General features: G+C 36.7%; 1 protein-coding gene across 1 annotated transcript in view; it reads left to right on the top strand.

Moving 5' to 3' along the window:
* Positions 1 to 25,292, top strand: part of DCHS2 (dachsous cadherin-related 2) — a gene marked incomplete at both ends in the record, with an annotated part of 287,003 nt that overhangs the window by 179,957 nt on the left and 81,754 nt on the right. The window contains 3 exons of the mRNA XM_082653510.1: positions 7,876 to 8,033; positions 9,130 to 9,973; positions 12,173 to 12,412. Coding sequence (XP_082509636.1) covers positions 7,876 to 8,033; positions 9,130 to 9,973; positions 12,173 to 12,412 — 1,242 coding nt within the window. The remainder of the gene's footprint in view (positions 1 to 7,875; positions 8,034 to 9,129; positions 9,974 to 12,172; positions 12,413 to 25,292) is intronic.

Here is a 25,292-nt window from a genome sequence, read left to right as displayed (position 1 = left end):
CACTAGTTAATAACCAAGAGATCACTGAAGAAAGCAAAGAGGAAATCAAAAAATACCTAGAAACAAATGACAGTGAAAACACAACGACCCAAAACCTGTGGGATGCAGCAAAAACAGTTCTAAAAGGGAAGTTTATAGCAATACAATCCTACCTTAAGAAACAAGAAATATCTCAAATAAAAAACCTAACCTTACACCTAAAGTAATTAGAGAAAGAAGAACAAAAAAAAACCCAAAATTAGCAGAAGGAAAGAAATCATAAAGATCAGATCAGAAATAAATGAGAAAGAAATGAAGGAAACAATAGCAAAGATCAATAAAACTATAAGCCGGTTCTTTGAGAAGATAAACAAAATTGATAAACCATTAGCCAGACTTATCAAGAAAAAAAGGGAGAAGACTCAAATCTATAGAATTAGAAATGAAAAAGGAGAAGTAACAACTGACACTGCAGAAATACAAAGCATCATGAGAGATTACTACAAGCAACTCTATGCCAATAAAATGGACAACCTGGAAGAAATGGACAAATTCTTAGAAATGCACAACCTTCCGAGACTGAACCAGGAAGAAATAGAAAATGTGAACAGACCAATCCCAAGCAGTGAAATTGAAACTGTGATTAAAAATCTTCCAACAAACAAAAGTCCAGGACCAGATGGCTTCACAGGTGAATTCTATCAAACATTTAGAGAAGAGCTAACACCTATTCTTCTCAAACTCTTCCAAAATATAGCTGAGGGAGGAACACTTCCAAACTCATTCTACTAGGCCACCATCACCCTGATACCAAAAGCAGACAAAGATGTCACAAAGAAGGAAAACTGCAGGCCAATATCACTGATGAACATAGATGCAAAAATCCTCAACAAAATACTAGTAAACAGAATCCAACAGCACATTAAAAGAATCATACACTATGATCAAGTGGGGTTTATCTGAGGAATGCAAGGATTCTTCAATATACGCAATCAATGTTATATACCATATTAACATATTGAAGGAGAAAAACCATATGATCATCTCAATAGATGCAGAGAAAGCTTTCGACAAAATTCAACATCCATTTATGATAAAAACCCTCCAGAAAGTAGGCATAGAGGGAACTTACCTCAACATAATAAAGGCCACATATGACAAACCCACAGCCAACGTCATCCTCAATGGTGAAAAACTGAAACCATTTCCACTAAGATCAGGAAAAAGACAAGGTTGCCCACTCTCACCAATATTATTCAACATAGTTTTGGAAGTTTTAGCCACTGCAATCAGAGGAGAAAAAGAAATAAAAGGAATGTAAATTGGAAAAGAAGAAGTAAAGCTGTCACTGGTTGCAGATGACATGACACTATACATAGAGAATCCTAAAGATGCTACTAGAAAACTCCTAGAGCTAATCAATGAATTTGGTAAAGTAGCAGGATACAAAATTAATGCACAGAAATCTCTTGCACTCCTATACAATAACAGTGAAAGATTAGAAAGAGAAATTAAGGAAACAATCCCATTTACCATCGTGGCAGAAAGAATAAAATACCTAGGAATAAACGTAATTTAAGGAGACAAGAAACCTGTATGCAGAAAATTGTATGACAGTGATGAAAGAAATTAAAGATGATACAAATAGATGGAGAGATATACCATATTCTTGGATTGGAAGAATTAACATTGTGAAAATGACTATACTGCCCAAAGCAATCTACAGATTCAATGCAATGCCTATCAAACTAGCACTGGCATTTTTCACAGCACTAGAACAAAAAATTTCACAATTTGTATGGAAACACAAAAGACCCTGAATAGCCAAAGCAATCTTGAGAAAGAAAAACGGAGCTGGAGAAATCAGGCTCCTGAACTTCAGACTATATTACAAAGCTACAGTAATCAAGACAGTATGATACTGGCACAAAAACAAAAATATGGATCAATGGAACAGGACAGAAAGTCCAGAGATAAACCTATGCACATATGGTCACCTTATATTTGATAAAGGAGGCAAGAATATACAGTGGAGAAAAGACGGCCTCTTCAATAAATGGTGCTGGGAAAACTGTACAGCTACATGTAAAAGAATGAAATTGAACACTCCTTAACACCATACACAAAAATAAACTCAAAATACATTAAAGACCTAAATATAAGGCCAGACACCATCAAACTCTTAGAGGAAAACATAGGAAGAACACTCTATGACATAAATCACAGGAAGATCCTTTTTGACCCACCTCCTAGAGAAATGGAAATAAAAATAAACAAATGGGACCTAATGAAACTTCAAAGCTTTTGCACAGCAAAGGAAATCATAAACAAGACAAAAAGACAACCTTCAGAAAGGGAGAAAATATTTGCAAGTGAAGCAACCGAGAAAGGATTAATCTTCAAAATTTACAAGCAGCTCATGCAGCTCAATATCAAAAGAACAAACAACCCAATCCAAAAATGGGCAGAAGACCTAAATAGACATTTTTCCAAAGAAGATATACAGACTGCCAACAAACACATGAAAGAATTCTCAACATCATTAATCATTAGAGAAATACAAATCAAAACCACAATGAGATATCATCTCACACCGGTCAGACTGGCAATCATCAAAAAATCTAGAAACAATAAATGCTGGAAAGGGTGTGGAGAAAAGGGAACCGTCTTGCACTGTTGGTGGGAATGTAAATTGATACGTCACTATGGAGAACAATATGGAGGTTCCTTAAAAAACTAAAAATAGAACTACCATATGACCCAGCAATCCCACTGCTGCGCATATACCCTGAGAAAACCATAATTCAAAAAGAGTCATGTACAAAAATATTCATTGCAGCACTATTTACAATAGCCAGGACATGGAAGCAACCTAAGTGTCCATCAACAGATGAGTGGATATAGAAGATATGGCACATATATACAATGGAATATTACTCAGCCTTAAAAAGGAATGAAACTGAGTTATTTGTAGTGAGGTGGATGGGCCTAGAGTCTGTCATACAGAGTGAAGTAAGTCAGAAAGAGAAAAACAAATACCGTATGCTAACACATATCTATGGAATCTAAAAAAAAAAGCAAAAAAATTGGTCAGGAGAACCTAGGGGTAAGATGTGAATAAAGATGCAGACATAGTAGAGAATGGACTTGAGGATACGGGGAAGGGGAGGGTAAGCTGGGACAAAGTGAGACAGTGGCATGGACATATATACTCTACCAAACGTAAAATAGATAGCTAGTGGGAAGCAGCAGCATAGCACAGGGAGATCAGCTCGGTGCTTTGTGGCCACCTAGAGGGGTGGGATAGGGAGGTTGGGAGGGAGTGAGATGCAAGAGAGTAGAGATATGGGAACATATGTATATATATAACTGATTCACTTTGTTATAAAGCAGAAACTAGCACACCATTGTGAAGCAATTATACTCCAATAAAGATGTTAAAAAAATAGAATAAAATAAAATTTTAATGTAAAATCATATTATTTTTTCTATGTCCTAATTAGAAATCAACCAGCCATCCACTTTAAATGAATAATTTTCAGTAATCTGAAATGCAAATCAACTTTTACTGACAGGAAAATACTAGTTAATGGACAAAAATTGGTATTGAGTATAAAGACATATGATTATGAACACCAAGCATCTGTGAATCTCTATGAAAATTAAATATTCTTAAGGTCAAAGTAAATCATATTTAGAAAATGCAGAGTGAAGTAAGTCAGAAAGAGAAAAACAAATATTGTATGTCAACGCATATATGCGGAATCTAGAAAAATGGTACAGATGTACCTCTTTGCAAGGCAGAAATAGAGACACAGACATAGAGAACAAACGTATGAACACCAAGGGGGGAAAGAGGAGCTGGGATGAATTGGGAGATTGGGATTGACATATATACACTAACTAATATGTATAAAATAGGTAACTAATGAGAACCTCCTGTATAGCATGGAATACCTGCTGTATAGCAGGGAACTCTACTTCACTGTACAGTAGAAACTAACATATCATTGTAAAACAACTATACCCCAATTTAAAAAAAATAGGATTAATAAAAAAATGCCACATACGTACACACATGTACGTGTATGTGGGAATTTTACTGAGACAGGCTTATGTTTATGTTTTTCCTTGAGAATGCACAGGGCTCAGATTTGTTCCAGTGATTAACTTTAGTTGGCATTGTGTTTTTATACCATTTTAAAAGAAATTTGTTGCTTTGTCGTGTTTGACACAAACATAGGGAAGCAAGGGACAACATTGCCGTTACCTGCAGATAATTTAATTGTCTTCATGGAAAACCCCAGATATGCTACAGGCAAGTCACTAGAATCAATAACATAAAAAATTTCTGGGAACAATGTCAACATACAAAAATCACTAGCATTTTGAGAACTAAGCAGGATTTCAAAGGTTTCATTCACTGTAACGAAGAAAATCATTGGGTGTGGGGTCCAGTTTACTGTGAAGATCATGAAGTTTAGGCTTCAAGGTTCTTCACTAGCACGGGCTCCTCTGAGGTGGGAATATTGTCCTATTTTCTTTAAAGAAGGACCATCAAATTATGTGTTTCCCCCCTCTCCCAAATCAGAATCATCTGACTAGAAGCATAAGGAGGAAAATTTCAATAAAAGATACTTAAGACCTTTATGTAGAAAATTACAAAATAGATGAAAGACCTAAAGTAGAAAGAAATGAAAAGGCAAATCATGTTCATGCTTGGGAAGATGACATAGTGGGTTGTGCAGTAACAATGAGTCTGCTGAATACACACACACAGGTTAATAGATTAAGCACTAATCCTGCTATGATACTGTTATTTGGAAAGGAACAAAACCATGCTATATATTACTCATGAATGTATGGACTAGAAAGATACACCCCCACTTTAGAACAGAGTCTGTCTATAGGGAAGAAGGGAATGAGATTTGGAGGTACACACAGGTCCTCTGCTATACTTATATTCTGTCATTTCTTTAAAAAATTTGAAGAAATATTGCGGCTTTACCAATCTAGAAATGTTTACATGGATGGTCATATATTTCTGAATGTTTGAAATGTTGATTTTTTAAAAACATAGCTTCTGAAATGATACTTGGGGCATCACAATATAAAAATGTGGTGATATCTGTTATGTTACTCATACCTTTGCTTTAAATTTATCCAATTACAAAATAGAGGCAACTACAAAATATAAGATAAAATAACAAGATAAAAATCAATATGAGAACAAAGATATATATATCACATTCATGAAAGTTTTCATTCTCCTATGTAAATGGATCAAAGCATAGAAATTACAACCAGTAGATGTTACATAATTTCCTGCTCTATACTCTGACTTTCTTAAGAGCAGGAGTTCTTTTTTATTTGCCATTATTTCCCCTATAACTGGTAAAGTGTCTGTTACATGATAGTGACTCACTGACAGTAGAATAAAAGAATGAAAAAGAGCCACTAGCCTAGACATCATCTGAAGTTCTTTGGGTTGTTTAAAGTATTTAGATTTTGTCAAAGAACACAAATCTGTTATTTAACAAACCAAATAAAAAAAAAACCCTGCCATGATCAATTTGAATTAGAAGTATCAGTACAAACTCATGACATATTTTAGTGTGTGCATGTGTGTATTCTGTGACCACTGAAAAAGGCCTAGAAACAATAACTGACCCAGAAGCAATGAGCAGGATACAACCTCCCAATACTGTATTCCATGGAATGAACCAGGAGTCCTTGGAGAAATGACTGACTCCAGGTCTTGAACAGGAAATCTTCAAGATGAGTCTGTAACATTTTGTCACCCCAGATACAAGGAGGCTGTTAAAGATGACTAGGATCATATCAAAGACTCAGGAACCTCCTTTAAGAGGATCCTAAGGTTCAAAGATGGAACAATTTGAACACCAATAGGGATAATATTGGGAATAGATTGAAACTCTTATAATATGTTTAAATTTATGCTTAATGATTGTTAAAACAGAAACTAAACAAACCTTTAATTATCATAGTTGAAGCACTGAAAGATGTTAGTAAACCAATCCATTATTTTGAAGACTGTTAAATAAAAGTTTACCATCAAACATTTATCCTGACTTTTCGTATAATGAACTGTCCCACTGGGTTACCAATAAGTACATAGGAAGAAGTTGCTCTTTAGTAATATATTCCAGCTAATAAACGAAGAAGAGATCATAGACTCAATGTTATACTTTGCAACATTCATTGATTCATTAGTGGATCCAGGCTGTGCACCAAAGGGGGCCCACATCACAAAAAGAGACAATCAGACATGTGCTTCTGAAGGAAAACACAAAACAGCATTTATGAAGTAGTCTTCCCCCTGAATCTGATTAATTCTCTAGATGTACCTCCCAATTTAAGGAGAACATAGAGGACAGAAAAACATATTAAGCTTCACATTGGAGATAAGCAACAGGCAAATCTAGACCACGTGAGCTTCAGGATACATGATCCAGTTCTTCAGCAAATGAGTTGCAAGAACAAAATAAAGAGATGGATGGCAGGAATGCATAGATTGAAGAGATATGCAAATACAGATTTTATGTTGAGCCTAATTTGACTAAAAAAAATAAGATATTTATGAGACAACTGGAAATTTAAAAGTTAACTAGATATTTGATAATATTTAGGAATTATTACTAATTTTTAAAAGTATAATATGGTATTGTGATCATATTAAATTTTTCCTTATCTTTTAGAGATGCATGTTGAAAAACATACAGAAGAAATGATATGATTTCTGAACTTTGCTTCAAAAGAAGATGGTGAAGGGAAATATGTGAATGGGGAATAAGATTAGCCATGAGTTGGGCTTCCCTGGTAGCACAGTAGTTGAGAGTCTGCCTGCCGATGCAGGGGACACGGGTTCGTGCCCTGGTCCTGGAAGATCCCACATGCCGTGGAGCGGATGGGCCCATGAGCCATGGCCACTGAGCCTGCGCGTCCGGAGCCTGTGCTCCGCAATGGGAGAGGCCACAACAGTGAGAGGCCCGCGTACCGCAAAAAAAAAAAAAAAAAAAAAAAAGATTAGCCATGAGTTGATAAATATTATTATTATTTTCCAAATGTTTTTTTAAATAGGATATTGAATATAGTTCCCTGTGTTACACAGTAGGACCTTGTTGTTTATCCATTCTATATATAATAGTTTGCATCTGCTAATCCCAAACTGCCAATACAACCTTCCCCCACCTCTCCTCCCCCTTGGCAACCACAAGTCTGTTTGCTATGTCTGTGAGTCTGTTTCTGTCTCATAGATAAATTCATTTGTGTCATATTTTGGATTCCTACATATAAGTGATATCATATGGCATTTGTCTTTCTCTGTCTGACTTATTTCACTTAGTATGATAATCTCTAGGTCCATCCATGTTGCTGCAAATAGCATGATTTCATTCTTTTTTATGGCTGAGTAGTATTCCATTGTATATATGTATCATATCTTCTTTATCCATTTACATGTTAATGGACATTTAGGTTGCTTCCATGTCTTGGCTATTGCAAATAGTGCTGCTATGAACACAGGGGTGCATGTATCTTTTTGAATTAAAGTTTTGTCAGGATATATACACAGGAATGGGATTGCTGGATGATGTGGCACATGAGTTGATAAATATTGAAACTAGATGATAGGTACATGAAAGTTCATGATATCACTGTCTACTTTTTTATATGTGAAAATTTCTATAATAATTTTTTTAATCTGTTATGTTTCTTGTCTGTATTTTTAGTATTATCCTCATGCTCATATTCACACAGAGCTTAAGGTAAATAAAATTTCCAAATGATCACATGTATATTTGGATTAATTAATTCTCTGTATTCTGCATTGTCAACTAACATTAACTTCTTAATTTTGTGTGTGTTTGTGTGTAGAGGGTAGTACTGATCACTTCAAGATTGATGCCAACAGTGGTGAAATAAGAACAACCAGAGTACTTTCCCATGATTATGGACCTTCTTACAGGATGACTGTAATTGCCAGAGACCAGGGGGTGCCTCCTCTTCAAGGACAGGCAGTTATTAATATTCAGGTAATAGCTCACATCATGCAAAGTGTGGAAAGATGCTCTGAGGGCTTTTTTTTAATTTTATATACAAATGTAGAGTGAAGATACATTAAATATACGAATACTCTTTTTAGAGAGCATTGCAGATGTATGTGTGCATTATATTAAGTGATGTTATTATCACTTGAGAAATGATTAGGTTTAAATATTTTTTTATTTTAACTTTGTACAGTTACTGACAAGATACTTACCTCCATCACTATGTGGATGTTTATCCTGCTTTGTTTATAAAGAACAAAAAGTATCTTTTCTTTTACTTTTTCCTAAATGCAAGGACCTGGTAAATTTGCAGGAGAAACGTGTGTAAATAAATGGCCAATATAAATTGCATAGTTTTTGTAATTATATTTAAAATTAGGAAAGGCACTTGAGATTTGTATTTTAAGACTTTCCTTTAGTCGTAATGAGCAAACAAGCTGTAGGAAGTCTCCATAGTAGGAAAAAATTACATCAACCCATCAGAAGCAAAATGACTGTTTACAGGAAGATTTTTTTGTTCAAGCACGTGATAATCAGTAATATTAATATAGGTATGTATACTAATCAAGAATATATGTCCCCAAGAGTTCTGTTTCCAAATTATATTCTTTATTGATTAAGGATATGTGGGTTAGGAGAAACTTCTGTCATAATATCTCAAGACTCTGGTTTCAGATAAACAAAGGCATATGATACTTAAATGTATGCAGATGTTGTCATTAAGGAAATATGAGTTTCTAGGACTTAGAGTAGCTTGGAGAACTAGCTCTCGTACACTGTCTTTGAAGAACCATAAGACTACAGTTCACGTAAACAACAGCGTAGCCTCACCAAACTATCATTGCATCCATTGCAGCAAACGGGAGTGGAAAGTCCTATACTTTCTTATCTCCTAGCTATTATGCAGTTTTCAGTCTTCAGAGGCATACTGGAATTATATAAGGTAAGAAGAGACATTTTCTCACCAATTAACATATGCATATTGCACAACTGGAAGGAATTAGCTTCCAAAAGAATAGCAGCACCTGTGAAGTCTTTTTAAAAACCCCAAATTAACAACTCCTTTTTATTCTTATTTCAGGTGATACCACTATCCAAAGGGAGAGCTCTCATTTCTCAGAATATTAAACACTTAGTTATACCAGAAAACTTGAAGCCTGCAAAAATAATGAGCTTGATAAAGTCACCTGATCACCTTCAACAACATCATAGTGGAAAGTTACATTTTAGTATCGCTGCAGATGACAAGGATGGTCACTTTGAAGTCGACAGCTCGACAGGAGACTTGTTCCTCTTTAAGGAACTGGATTATGAAATGACATCCCATTATCTTTTCAGGGTGGTAACTAAAGACCACAGCAGAAACCCTCCCGTGAATAGCACAGTCTTCCTTAGTGTTGCTGTGGAAGATCAGAATGACCATTCCCCATCTTTCCGGGAGGAGTTCATTGTGATCAGCGTGGAAGAGAATGCCCCTGTCGGGACTCTGGTGCACGTTTTCAATGCCAAAGATGGCGACGGCAGTTTTTTGAACAGTAGAGTACAATACTTCATTGAAGCCCACCACCCTGGAGTGAATCCATTTCTCATCCACCCCTCATTTGGCACTTTGGTCACCGCTTCCCCCCTTGACAGAGAGAGATTTCCGACTGTTGTCCTGACAGTAACTGCATCCGATCAGGCTGTGAATGTGACAGACCGGCGACTGAGATCGCTGATGGCGAAGGTAGTGATTTTGGATATAAATGACCACAGCCCCACTTTTACATCTTTCCCCATCGCCCTTGTCAAAGAGGATGCCGTGGTGGGCTCCTTGGTGCACCACATAACTGCTCAAGATCCAGACGCAGGAAGGAATGGAAGAGTAACATTCAGCATCCTCTCAGGAAATGAAGATATGGCCTTTATACTAGATGAGTCATCAGGTACTGTCCTTGTCACTGTCAGTTAAAGCCTGTGATCACTTGCTTACATTTATCTTTTTCATTTTCCTCTGTTATAAAATCATAGTTCTCAAGATGCATATGCTTTAAAGAAATTTGACTTGATTTACTGTTTAACTTATATAGATGATAGGCACAGAGGTCATATTCAGAGAACAAAGAGTAATTGGCCTGTTTGTTAACATTGACCTGCTTTGTAGCTAGCTCACATTTCCTGGGATGAATATACAGTAGCCAACTTCTTTACCCCCATTGTGTGTTTTCATAGGGTAGGAGATGGTACCAAGAGTGAATCAAGGTAGAACATGAGTCAACATTGTTCAAAGACTTTAGTATGGAAACTTATCTCTAAGCTCATACAAACATACACTTGTAAATAGTTGGAAATCACGTATTTTTAAATGGTTGTATTGATATTGACATTAAGACCCTTACTTTTCACAACTGAAATATTTTATTTTTGGCAGAAGCATTTGTTCACTGTCAAGTACTCTTTGGAAATGGCACTCACTGTCACTTCCCTTGTCTTGCTGTTACCATATTGTCAGATAACATCTTCTAAAATTTTTGATGTGGTTTGTTGGACAATTATACATTCAAAGTGTCATTCTTGTTATATTGGAAATGAAATTCCCTCAACCTGATTTTCAGAAGATATTGAAGTGATGGACTACCATCTCATTCTCTAAAAAATAAAATCATTTCTGCATGAGCCTTAGAAAAAAATCTCAGATGTATACCATTTGGCCCAACTGTTAGTAAGAGCATTATTTGGAATGGGACTGAATGTGTAGAATTTGGAAGTCATGATTATAGTCTGGCTATATACTGTTGGAAAATTTCATCAAAATATTTATTAAATCCTGTGCATATGGTTCCGTTCTGAGACCTGCATGAACACCACCTAAAAGCCCAACTGACAGAGAGATAGTCCAGACCCAGTTGCTGATTTCTGTTAGAGCTGGGGTCTCCAAGGATCTATTTAAACGATATTTAAAATGCTTTCCAAAATGGCTAAAGAAGGTCTATTTCAGATTGTTAAAGAGGGTGGATAAAATTAGAATTGTGTCTCAGTAATATAGATATCCTGAATCTTAAACTATTGCGGTGGCTGTTTCAGTTGAGATATTTTTTTCAAAGACATAAAAGGCACTCATATGAAATAGGCTATTTTCCTCTCACAAAGCTCATATTTTTTATCAAGAAGACAAAGTGATATTTTCAATGGCTTTTGGCTATGAAGTGTAAAATGATAAGCAATTATGGAGAAACCATTTTATATATAAAATCTGAATCAGTAAGCCTCTTTAATTATTTGAAGAAAAGTTCTTATAGGAGGAGCACGTGTTAGAGGAGCAAACAGCAATCCTAAAAGAAAAAATGTGACAATTGGAGTTATGTAACAAATATATGTGTGCAAGTTGCTTATATGAGTTACGTGCTTAAATGGCAGTTGGATGGAGACATTGTATTCGTGAAGTTTATTGTCCGAGTTATAGTCTTTACTATTTTTTGTTAATAAAAAAAGACAGTTAAATGAGATTAGTATAAAGAGACTATAACTCTTTCACAAAAACTAAATCTCTTAAAGGATGTAGCCATACTTTTTGTAACTTGGTCACTTTTACACATGAAGTGTCCTTTGACACGAAGAGGGATACTGTTAGAACCTAGATATTTTTTAAAAATGAAGGTAGAGGGACTTCCCTGGTGGTACAGTGGTTAAGACTCCACGCTCCCAATGAAACCGGGCTTGATCCCTGGTCAGGGAGCTAGATTCCACATGCATGCTGAAACTGAGTTCGCGTGCCACAGCTAAGGAGCCCATGTGCAGCAACTAAGACCTGGTGCAACCAAATAAATAAATATTAAAAAAAAATGAAGGTAGATGTTGGGTAGATAAATATTCTTGATGTAATCATCTTAGTAGATAATGGTATGTTATGGATTATTTCTGAATTCTCATTCATCCTTATAATTTAAATTAGAATGACTTTTCAAATTAAAAATGTTCTCTTTTATTCCAGATAATATATAAATTTAAAGTTGGTTTAATAATATTTATTCTTTAACAGAGAAAGCTTCTGAATTTTTAGCAACTTAGATGAGTTAGAAAAAAGTATAGTAAGCATGACTTCTCCAAAGAATATTACCTATTGCTTTTCTCTTCTTTCAAAACAGGTTTACTAACTACTACTTCGCCTTTGGATTATGAGTTAAAAAGTCAGTACATTCTGACCCTTCTGGCACTGGATGGTGGCACACCAACACTTTCTTCATCCCAGACTTTGACAATTACTGTTCTTGATGTAAACGATGAGGCCCCAGTATTTAAACAGCACCTATATGAAGCTTCAGTTAAAGAAAATCAAAATCCAGGGGAGTTTGTCACAAGAGTTGAAGCTGTGGACAGAGATTCAGGTAACTCAAAAATATGGGAACTAAGTAATCGACGTTAAAAGCAAAAATTGACATTTACCAAAAACCTGAAAACAGTTGCTAGTTATTTCAAACTTCTAGAATTTCTTTAATTAGCATACACAGAAAAAAAATTGAATGCATAGTGTGTACTTTTTATAGCATTTGCTTGTATTGATTTTTATTATTACTTATAGTAGAGTGATACATATCTAATTAATATACAATTTATTGATTTGATTTTGATAATAAACAGAAGTATAGACAAAGGATCATACTTTTTTCAGACTGTAATAGCTAGATACATGGAGTACCAGAAGGTAAATCGTTCTTTATTTTCTCTATATGTAGCATAATGGAAGAGATAGGATGCTGGTGTCAGACTGCCTGTCTTTGAATCCTAGAACCACCACTTAAGCTGTGTAACCTTTAATAAGCTATATACTAGCTCTCTCTGATCCTCTGTTTGCTTATCTGTAAAATGGGGATTATGATACAGCCTAATTCATAATTCTGTTATGAATATGAATGAGTTATTACCTACAAAGAGCTGAGACCAGTATCTGGCACAATAAACAGTCAATAAATGTTAACTTCCATCATTACTGTATTACTGTTGTGTTATTAATATCAACCACTGTGTTCAGACAAATGACTTTGAAGTAAACAGTTACTATGGCTAGGAATTTATAAATGTCTTAGAATTGCTTTTCAATATCACTATGACTTTTTTGGCCATGTAAGCTTCAGTAACTTTAATAATATCCTTTTTTAATTTTAAACAAAATAATTATAAAAATTATAGTGAAGTAGTTGCCATTAACAGCATATGCTGAATTTTCCCATCTGAATTAATACAAATAGTTTAATAAGCCAGTCTTTTTAAATTCACATTTGTATATAGCAAGTGGCAATACATAATCAATATAATATTTTGTTCTTTTCTTGCAAGAATTGTAACAGATGTTTCTATGGAAATAATAGTATGAAAACTAGCATTTTCCTCCTAAATTGTTTATCAAAGTGGTAAAAGATACATTTTCTTGAACTTTTAAATTATATACCGTTTAGATGCTTTGCACTTTGGGGAAACATCATCTTTTAATGAAATGCATTTTATGTGATGCGATGAAGACTTTCAAGGGCCAACCCAATTTTCTCTTTTGACCAGAGTGGGGCAGTGTGATCAAAGAGTTTTGCTTACTGTGCTCACCAAGAGGGCTGGAGTGTGCTAACAATTGCTTGTCCCAACTCCGCTTAAAGAATTTAGCACAGGGATATTGGCTCGGTGCTTTGTGACAGCCTGGAGGGGTGGGATAGGGAAGGTGGGAGGGAGGGAGACGCAACAGGGAAGACATATGGGAACATATGTTTATGTATGACTGATTCACTTTGTTATAAAGCAGAAACTAACACACCATTGTAAAGCAATTATACCCCAATAAAGATGTTAGAAAAAAAAAAAAAGAATTTAGCACATTTCTGGCAGTGTGGTTTTTAGTTGATAGAAACAATGGAGAACATACATAAGCTTTGTGTTTCCAATATACCCAGTTTAGTAAAGTTCTCTGAGAGGATTCTCTGGTGTAAATTGAGTAATGCAGAGCTCTGGGCAACACAGAAACCACTTCCCAAAGTACACAGACATATGCTGAACCCATCACTGACGTGTGATTTAGCAAGCATTTAAAGTCTGTAAAATGCTTCCTCCCTTTGACTTTATTTTATTAATTTTATTTTTTAAAATGGACTCTACTTAAAGGATTTATTTGCTTTAATATTTGAAGGCAAAAAGAATTTCTCTCAAAATTTTTCATATGTCAACTAAAGATGATTACCATAAATACGCTTTCCAATTTTTACTGTCAAATTGCCAAGCGTTAGTGTAATTTTCTTTTGGAATGAATGGTCTGCAACCTGTTACTTATAATTGAATTGAAAGTTCATTATTCTAGAGATTATGGTTTGCCAGGGAATTTAGATACAAAATTGCTGGTTTTCTGGCTTTGGCTTTATGGGTGTTTGAGATACACATTAGCATTTCCTGAGTCTCACGCACCTTCACAAGTTTTGTAGAAAATTTTGGTTTACTGGAAATCTCAGTGTTTTTAATGAAGCCAGATCTGTTAAGCCAGTGGTTATGTAAATGCATGTGAATTTGGGTGTATGCATGTGTTTCTGAACATATTTTTCCTAAATCTTTTTTTTTTTTTTTGCTTATTGGGTTAAGACAATGAAAAAGGATTATGCACAAGAATTAAATGATGTAGTCAAGATTTTAACATAACTGGCATCATATTGGAATTTATGAATGGTTTACTTTATAGTCTGTATTTTTAAAAATATTATAGCATTACTTAATACTAGAAAGGTTAACATACGTTTTCTAGCATTCTACAATGTAGTTTTTAAAAATGTAAGCCTAACAGCATTGTTTGGCATTCAAAACCCATAGGAATTTGAGCACTGAATGTTTATGATGCATGACTCACACTGGTTCTAACGGGAGTTTTTTCTTGTATTAAAAGGGAAAAAACAATTACCACTTTTTAACTAAGATATTAAAACTGCTGCAGCATTTGGTGCCAACAACAAGAGCTCCATTGTTAGTGGGAAAAGATCTATCCCTAGGAGTACCTCTCCCCCAGTCCTGGGAGGAAAGGGTGCCTCAGCAGGGAAGATGACTCAGTTCTGGTGATGCATTGGCTCATTCATGGTGAATACAAAATAATTCAACAGCACATCACCATACAAAAATGTTGAATTCTATAGTGAAATCTTATTCTCTATCCCATAAAAAATGTATTCTGTATCTGGATTTATCTTGAACAAACTCTACATCTGGTTTCCCAGAAACTGTCTCATGCTGGATGCATAACCCCACCCAACAGCCTGCTCTCGGAGCAAAGGAGAAACACTACCATGACAGTATTTCATCTATTTCATTGAATCTAAGACACTATTAATTGTAAGAAGCATCTAACTTCAGATATATTAAAATTTGGGGAAAAATGTGTCTTAGAATTAATGAAAAAATTAAACAGAAAAAAAGGACTACTCACCCAGAGACAATCACTATTAAAACTTTGAAATATAATCCTATTTAATTTAATACATGGTGTTTTGATTATATGATTGTCTAATTTTCTGCCTGCCTTTTAAGCTGTGAACTCATGGATTCAGAACATATTTTACTTGCTTTTATCCCAGGTTCCTAAGATAATGCAAGCTATGACATAGGAGTTTAGTAAATTTTTTTGACTATATGATTTGAGAAACCAGAACATCTGTGAAATAGGCTGCTACAAGCTGCCTTCACTCTTCAGAACTCATTTATTTGTTTATTTCTCCATTCAATCAGCAAGGTACAATCCTGTTTTTCCTTTAGGAATGTTTGAGTTGTGTAGGCATTGTACAGTTGAGGAGTTACATGAAAAAATATTTTCATAAAAAGTAAATCTGAAAACAACACTCCCTTGGTCAGAATTCTTAATTAATTCCTCATGGTTTTGAGGATGAAGTTCTCTTCTCTTTTAGCTTAACAACTAGGCACTTTAATAAGTGACTGTAGCTTTCCTCTCTATTGTCACCTCCTATCACTTGCCTGCCTTTACGGTAGGACAGGGTTATGCAAACTTTTCTCTGTAAAGGGCAAGACAGTGAATGTTTTAGGTTTTGCAGGCTATACAGTCTTTACTACTTAATTCTGATGTTGGAGCAAGACAACAGCAATAGATAATACATAAAGAATTGAGCATGGCTGGGTTTCAGCAGAACTTCACAAAATCACGGGGGTAGGCTGTATTTGTCCAGTGGGTTTGCCAACCACTGGTCTGACAGATATATCTAATTAAGACATCTAAGTTTCTTACAATTTTCTGATCATCAGATCCAATTATGATGTCATCACGGTAGTAGATCAGTGTGATGATCTACTGGATGCTGAGATGATCTTTATCTCTGCTGAGTAGATGATGGCTGGTAGTGGAAGAGTTTACATAAAGATGTACCATTGTTCCTGCTGGATGAAAGCAGATCACTTGTGATAGTCCTTACAAATTGGTATAGAGTGTTGGTTCTCATTTCAGTTACTGTGTTCTTCAACTGTTTGGTTGTTCTTTATATTTCTAACTCTTTGTTTAAAACTTCTTATAACTTCTTGCTCTGTGCATCCATTCATTTCCCAAGTTCTTAGATCATCTTTACAGTCATTACTCTGAACTCTTTCTCAGGTAGATTGCTTATGTCCATGTTGCTTAGTTATTCTTCTGGGGTTTTATCTTGGTCCTTCATCTGGAACATATTCCTTTGTTGCCTCATTTTGTCTAAATTTTTTTGTATTTTTATATATGTTTTGTTTCTCAACCTTGGAGAAATGGCCCTCTGTAGGGGATGTCCTATATGTCTCAGCAGTACAGTCTCCTTTCATGACCTAAGGGCCAGAGACCAGCTGGTCCCAGGGTAGGTTCTGACCTGTGTTTGTGGACTCGGTTCTGCAGGCTTGCTTGCTTCTGGCAAGAAAACTGCCCTCCCCCCTGGTGGATGAGGCTGGTCTAGAGGCTTGTGCAGGCTTCCTAGTGGGAGGGGCCAGTGCCTATGTAATAGGGAAGAACCTTTTGTATTCTATTGCAAGTTAATCACTAAAGGGATGTTGCCCAAAACCTTAAATTATACATAATGACCCAACTCTCAGAACCCTGCCTCCCAGGTAATGAGCGTTAAGCTAAAATACCTTTGTTTAGCTCACAGGAAACATCCTGACCAGGTCCACCAGTGAATGACTGCAGGGAGGAAGAAATTAACACATCCCCTCTGGAGGCTGATGGGAACCAGGAAGTGTTTGACTTTACTCCCTCCCCTTTTAGTGTAAAAGAAGCCTGAATTCTACCTCAGGCAAGATGGTTCTTTGGGGCACAAGCCCTCCATCTTCTCAGTTTTCTGGCTTTCCAAATAAAGTCATTACTCCTTACCCCAACAATTTCTCTCTCAATTACTGGCCTGTTGTGTGGCTAGCGGTATGAACTTAGACTTGGTAACACTTGTCCACTGGTGGGTGGAGTTGGGTCTTGTCCCTCTGGTGGTCAGGAGTGTCAAGGAGTATGTCTAGAGGCAGCTGTGGGCTCAGGAAGTCTTTAGGCAGTGTGTTTGCTGATGGGCAGAGCTGTGTTCCCACCCTGTTGGTTGTTTGGCCTGAGGTATCCCAGCACTGGATCCTGCAGGCTACTGGGTGAGGTCAGGTCTTGGTGCCAAAATGTCGGCCTCCAGGAGAGCTCATGCTGATGAATACTCCCTGGTACATGCGCCACCAGTGTCCCTGTCCTCAGAGTGAACCACAGCTGCCCACCCTCCCTCCATCTCCCTCCATCCAGGAGACCCTTCAAGATCAGCAAGTAGGTCTGACCCAGGGTCCTATGAAGTCACTGCTTTTGCAGTCCTCCAAGAGTAGAGTCTCTGTGTCCCCCAGTCCTGTGGAGTTCCTGCAATCAAGAACTGCTGGCCTTCAAAGCCAAATGCTCTGGGGGTTCAATCCTTTATATTCCAGACCTCCAGGCTGGGGAGCCTGATATGGGCCTCAGAACTCTCACTCCTGTGGGAGAACTTCTGCAATATAATTGTTCTCCAGTTTGTTGGTTGCCTACCTGAGGGGTATGGAATTTGATTATATCATGAATCCTCCCCTCCTACCATCTCACTGTGGTTTCTTCTTTATGTCTTTGGATGCAGAATGTCTTTTTTTTGTAGGTTCCAGTCTTTTATCGATGGTTGTTCAGAGTTAGTTGTGATTTTGGTGTGCTCATGAGAGGAGGTGAGCTCAAGGTTCTTCTACTCTGCCATCTTGTCCAGAAAGTTTGAGAGTGTTGGTACTCAAAAGGTGGTCCCCGGGACCAGTGGCACCATAGTCCACAGCCTACACAGAGGGCAACTACCAGAGGGCATTTAAAGGATGCTGGAGCCCCTCTAACCAATGGCTTTCCCAGGGTCTTTATGAAGGGAGAATACTCTGAACTGTTGGTAAATGTAGTTAGAGGAGGGTGGTGGGCATGTCATGATAAATGGTAAATTTACCATTGGTAAATCCATCCTAATGTTCTTCTCCATTTCCTTAAGCTTTTTGATTCCTTTCTGTATAGTATGCAAGGGAAGATCTGGCATCTCAATCTCAATGATGATAGACCACTATTGAATGCAGCCAATCAAAAGAAACTGTCAAGGGAAATAACTAAAAGAGCTAGCACATTAAATTCAGAATCTCTGGTAGGAACACCACATCAATGAATCCAGCTGAAACCAAAGTACTATTTTATCTTCCTGGGTTTCACATCCTTAGAATTGATTTCCACACATTTTCCACAGATTTATTCAATATAAGTTAGAAAAATCTTGCTATTATTTTAAAACTATAAGCTGTCTCTAACTGAGTCATATTTGCATGTAACTGCCTGCAGTATGTTGAGATCTGACTCTGGTTGTAGGTCTTCTCGTGAATAGGTATCCCCTTGCAAGAAGTTACCTGTTATATATCTGCTGCTCAATCTGGTTCTGATCTTCAGAGAGATTAATTTGGGGGCTTCCTTAGAAGTTTTTTGGTTTTTTGACTATGACTTGAGCTGCGACTTTAAAGACTCAGCTTATAATATTCTTTCTGTAAGTTCCGATTGCATTCAGAGACAACCAGTTCACATCATACTCCTTTTACTATCCCATGGCCAAAGTCATCCCCACTTGGTCCTCTAAGGAATAGAAATCCTTTAATAGTCAGTTCATCACAATCAAACACAGGTGATAATTTAAATGATCATGGTACCGTTGCAAATGAGAAATTACTAGTGTTCCATTTCCTGTGGGCAGGGAATCCAGCACTGCCTTTAAGGCCGAAGGCATAACCAAATCAGTCTCAGAATCCCTAAAACCTGGGATCCAATCCTGGTGCCAAGTACCGTATCAATCAGGTGCAGTCAGGAAAACCAGCTATTACAATACAGGTGTTGGAAGGCTGAATAAACAGAAAGGGAATCCTGAAGTAACCCAGAAAAAAATAACGGTAGGAAGCAGCTACCACCCCTAATCCCTGGAAACAAGGAGAATAGGTCGAGATTATCAGAATCTAGGAAAAAAATGAGAAGAGGGGCCTTGCAGAGCCTGGTCTGGGAGTGCCAAAATAGACAGAAAGTTGTGAACAGTTTCTGCACTAGAAGAAATGGCGTTGCTGACAGGGAAAATAAGAAAACAGGAAGAAGAAGTCCCATCTGCTCTCCTCTGACCTCAGTCTCCCTCGAGGGTCCCTTTGTGGCAGATCCTAAGAGGGGCTCAGCTGGCAAAGGAGATTCTGCACAGCTGTGATGTGCAGATTCCCTAGCCCCAGCATCGCAGGGCGGAATGGGGAAGAACGGATTCAGAGCTGAGTCACAACAGTTTAATAACTAGTACACCATGTAAAGAACAGAGGGAGGAGCTGGCAGAGGGAACAGCAACTACAAAGGCCCCAACAGAAAGACACTTAGCATGTTCAGAGAGCAGAAGTGAAGCCCGTGGGCCAGGAATATAGTGCAGGAGCAAGTATATGAGAAGAGCTTGAGTCCACATCACATGAGACTTTGTAGACTGCGGTATGGAGTTTGGTTTCTATTTTGAGTGCATTCAAACACTTTCTTCCCTCTTACTTGTTAAATCCTATTTATCTTTAGGGTCTAAGCTTATACAGAAAGCAACACATACTCACTCAGTTATGTCTTACCATGTGGAATTGTAATTGTCTGCTTACTTCTCTGCAACCAGTGCTACACTATAAGCACTGTGAGAGCAAAGAATGTGTCTTCTTGCCAGCAGTTATATCCTTAGCACCTGGCATGGTATCTTGGCACCCGCTATCACTCTCTCTATATGTTTATTGAATAAAATAATAAATGAACAAACTATCTACCTGTAATAAGTCTTCCCTGATCCCCTTCCTCAGTGATTTCACATATTCCCCCACACCATCTCCCTCACTAGAGGGGAACTCTGAGGACCAAGATAATTACTCATTATTCAATGGTATCTTTCCAGTGCCTGGCACTTGGTAAATGTGTACTGCATAAATAAACACATAAGTGAATGAATCAATCAACCAAATAACTTGTGCTCAATACATATGTGTCATCTGCATATAGGTGGAAACTGAAGCCAGTGAAGTGGGAAAGAGGTGGAATGAATTCCTTCCTCCCTCCTTCCCTCTCCCCTTCTCTCCCTGTCTTCCTCTCTCTCTCTTTGTTCCTTCCTTTCTGTGTTTTTAAACATCAGCCAGCAATACCTGAAGCCAAGAGAAAACAAGTCAACTAAACATGGTCTGTAGATCTTACAACCAGAAGCTTACTGGTGACTGTAGAAAGAATAACTAGATACGGCAATGGTTTCAAGCTAGCTGCAGAGAATTTTAAAAAGATACTTGGCTATAAAGAGGAGGAAAAAAGTCTTGTTTCTTACAGCTAAAATATAATTTAAGGAAAAATTATAAATGGGAAAGATTAGAACTGACAGGAAAATTTCAAGAGGGTATTTGAAGAATTACTTTTGCCATTAAGACACAAAGCAGGAGGTAGAGTTGAATACAGATGCAGAAAGTTGAGGGAGCTTTTTCCCAATGCCTCCATTTTCTCTAGGAAATAGGAAGGGAAATGATTTGTGAGAGTGAACCAGGGGGTGGTCGGGTAGAAGAAATGAATAGGAGAGGGGTGACCAAGGAGATCTGGAAAGATTGCCAGATGACAGTAACATTTCAGTGGCCTCCATCTATGCTTTTGTGAAGTTTTCTTCAGCCCCAGTTATCTGCTGGATATTCCAGGAGGACAGAGAGATGGCTGGAATGAATCTGGACTGAGGTTTTGCTGGCCTTCTTTGGTAAAAAGCCACAGTACCTGAGGAATTTGCAAGGTTGCCAAAGTGTTAATTCATGGGGCTGGACTGAAGAGGAAAAGAAATGAACTGAAGAGGGGTATCCTAGAGTAGGAGAAAGCAAGAAGTCATAAGGCTGTAGGTCCTGAGGTCTAAGAGCAGATATATGTATGTGTACACACACACACACACACACACACACACACACTTTGGTGTGTTGTAAGTGTATCACTGAATATCTTCAGATCCAGATTTCCAATTTTCTTAGTAAGGTGATGGAATTAGACTCAATAATCTCTATTTTACTTTTATTTTCTTGGTTCTCAAGTTTGATGATGTTGTGTTTAATCTGGAGGATTATAAGTGTGTGAGGAGGAAGAAGCAAGGAACTAATTGAATTCTAAAAGAGCCATAGTATAATACTTTAAATTTAGCTCACATTATTTAAGTTGTGAAGGGTGCAAAGTTTGGAGTGTGAAATCATATATGTGCAAACTACAGTTATAAATAAAGATCTCATTTATCCTTAATAATATACTAGGAGGATTGAAGGTAAGTAGATTGTTACCTTAGGGATCAAAGCTATATAGAATAATAGAAATGATAAAATCTGAAAGTTTCTAAAACGTCAGGGGAATATTGGATACAAACGTAAAGCACATTAGAGAATAAGTAGACCAATAGGAGGAAGGGAAACTGAAAAGATTTGAGTTTATGTTTAAGCATGTGAAGACATTTTCTAGATTTGACAAGTGTTAGGAGTTTAAACTGTATAATATATAATACGTGTAATATATAATATGTATAATGTGTAATAACATATTATAAATGAGTGGATTATTGAAAAATTAAGGGTCCAAAAATTAAAAGATGCTGTTCTCCATGAAAGCTTCCTGTAGGTAGGGGCCATACCTGGTGGATTCACCACTCTCTCTTTGGCAAACAGCACTGTGCTTGACACCTAGTTATGCTCACCAAATATTTGAGGAACAAAGAAATTAGATCTAAGTTGGTATAGTCCCCATTTTCATAATGTAGGATGAGATAGGTGTAACAAATTTTATCAATCTGGAATTTTTAAAAATTCTGTCTTGACCAAAGAAGAGATTAAGGTCATTATGAGATCAAAGTAATCACTATGAGTATTAAATAATCATTAATGTAATAATATGCCTAATGAAAGAATAAATTTTCTGGTGACCTCTGATTATACCATATCAAATACTTTGATCCTGCCTTATTAGACTTTTTTCTCAAGGTTATTAAAATGCCTGCAGATAATCCCAAATATCCTTTCTCTTTCAAGTGACATAGTAAGAAGTCATGTATATTTATTCTTATATAAAACTGGCATTATATTCCACTTTTCCAGTACTCAGTTCTATATTGTATCTACTAGATCACAGCAGATGAAAATTTAATTTTTAAGACAGGCAAGATGGAAATGTGTAATTGGAGTTTTTTGTTAAGTCCAAAGAAGAGTGTTTCATCATTTATTAAAGTGTAAATCATATATGCTAAGTACTATGTCTGTACCTAGATACTCATCAGTGAAGAAAAGAACATAGGAAAATGATTGAAAGGAACTGGTGTGAAGTGCAAATAAGCTGCAATGTCATGGGATAAACTCGTTCAAGTTAATGGTATGAGAGATCTTCATACCCAGTGATGGAAATGATGTGACACTTTTCTCTGAAGGGAAATGAAACTGCAGAAATATAGGAAGAATTATTTTCAAAATGCATAATAATGTGGTACCACATTTCTCACTCCAGATAACAGACTGAATGCTAAGTAGAAAACAAAATGAACCAAAAATACACACGTGAGCAATTCTACATGCTCACCTCCTGTGCTGGAGAATGAACAGAGTAATATAACTGGGCACAAGCATTTTTGTTTGTTTGTTTGTGTTTATTTATTTATTTATTTTAAAATCTTTTCTAGAGTATAATTGCTTTACAATGGTGTGTTACTTTCTGCTTTATAACAAAGTGAATCATTTATACATACACATATATCCCCATATCTCTTCCCTCTTGCGTCTCCCTCTCTCCCACCCTCCCTATACCACCCCTCTAGGTGGTCACAAAGCACCAAGCTGATCTCCCTGTGCTATGCGGCTGCTTCCCACTAGCTATCTATTTTACATTTGGTAGTGTATATATATCCATGCCACTCTCTCACTTTGTCCCAGCTTACCCATCCCCCTCTCCATATCTTCAAGTCCATTCTCTAGTAGGTCTGTGTCTTTATTCCCATCTTGCCCCTAGATTCTTCATGAACATTTTTTTTTCTAAGATTCCATAGATATGTGTTAGCATACGGTATTTGTTTTTCTCTTTCTGACTTACTTCACTCTGTATGATAGACTCTAGTTCCATCCATCTCACTACAAATAACTCAATTTCGTTTCTTTCTATGGCTGAATAATATTCCATTGTATATATGCGCCATATCTTCTTTATCCATTCATCTGTTGATGGACACTTAGGTTGCTTCCATGTCTTGGCTATTGTAAATAGAGCTGCAAAGAACATTGTGGTACATGACTCTTTCTGAATTATGGTTTTCTCAGAGTATACGTCCAGTAGTGGGATTGCTGGGTCGTATGGTAGTTCTATTTAAAAAATTTTAAGGAACCTCCATACTGTTCTCCATAGTGGCTGTATCAATTTACATTCCCACCAACAGTGCAAGAGGGTTCCCTTTTCTCCACACCCTCTCCAGCATTTATTGTTTGTAGATTTTTTTGATGATGACCATTCTAACCGGTGTGAGGTGATATCTCATTGCAGTTTTGATTTGCATTTCTCTAAGATTAGTGATGTTGAGCATCCTTTCATGTGTTTGTTGGCAATCTGTATATCTTCTCTGGAGAAATGCCTATTTAGGTCTTCTGCCCATTTTTGGATTGGGTTGTTTTTTTTCTTTTTGATATTGAGCTGCATGAACTGCTTGTAAATTTTGAAGATAAATCCTTTCTCAGTTGCTTCATTTGCAAATATTTTCTCCCATTATGAGGATTGTCTTTTCATCTTGTTTATGATTTCCTTTGCAGAGCAAAAGCTGTTAAGTTTCATTAGGCCCCATTTGTTTATTTTTGTTTTTATTTCCATTTCTCTAGGAGGTAGGTCAAAAAGGATCTTGCTGTGATTTATGTCATGGAGTGTTCTGCCTATGTTTTCCTCTAAGAGTTTAATAGTGTCTGACCTTGCATTTAGTACTTTAATCCATTTTGAGTTTATTGTTGTGTGTGGTGTTAGGGAGTGTTCTAATTTCATTCTTTTACATGTAGCTGTCTAGTTTTCCCAGCACCATTTATTGAAGACGCTGTCTTTTCTCCACTGTATATTCTTGCCTCCTTTATCAAAGATAAGGTGACCATATGTGCATGGGTTTATCTCTGGGATTTCTATCCTGTTCCATTGATCTATATTTCTGTTTCTGTGCCAGTGCCATACTGTCTTGATTACTGTAGATTTTTAGTACAGTCTGAAGTCTGGGAGTCTGATTTCTCCAGCTCCATTTTTCTTTCTGAAGATTGCTTTGGCTCTTCGCGGTCATTTGTGTTTCCATACAAATTCTGAGATTTTTTGTTCTAGCTCTAGAACAATGCCAGTGGTAGTTTGATAGGGATTGCATTGAATCTGTAGATTGCTTTAGGTAGTAGAGCCATGTTCACAATGTTGATTCTTCCAATCCAAGAACATCTGTTTTTATCATGTTTAATTTCTTTCATCAGTGTCTTATAATTTTCTGCATACAGGTCTTTTTTCTACTTAGGTAGGTTTATTACTAGATAATTCATTCTTTTTGTTGCAATGGTAAATGGGAGTGTTTTCTTAATTTCACTTTCAGATTTTTCATCATTAGTGTATAGGAATGCAAGAGATTTCTGTGCAGTAATTTTGTATCCTGCTACTTTACCAAATTCATTGATTAGCTCATTGATTAGTAGTTTTCTGGTAGCATCTTTAGGATTCTCTATGTGTAGTATCATGTCATCTGC

The sequence above is a fragment of the Grampus griseus genome (genome assembly GCF_964374135.1).
Source record: "Grampus griseus genome assembly, chromosome: 4".
NCBI lineage: Eukaryota > Metazoa > Chordata > Mammalia > Artiodactyla > Delphinidae > Grampus > Grampus griseus.
This window is presented reverse-complemented; position numbering and strand designations above follow the sequence as displayed.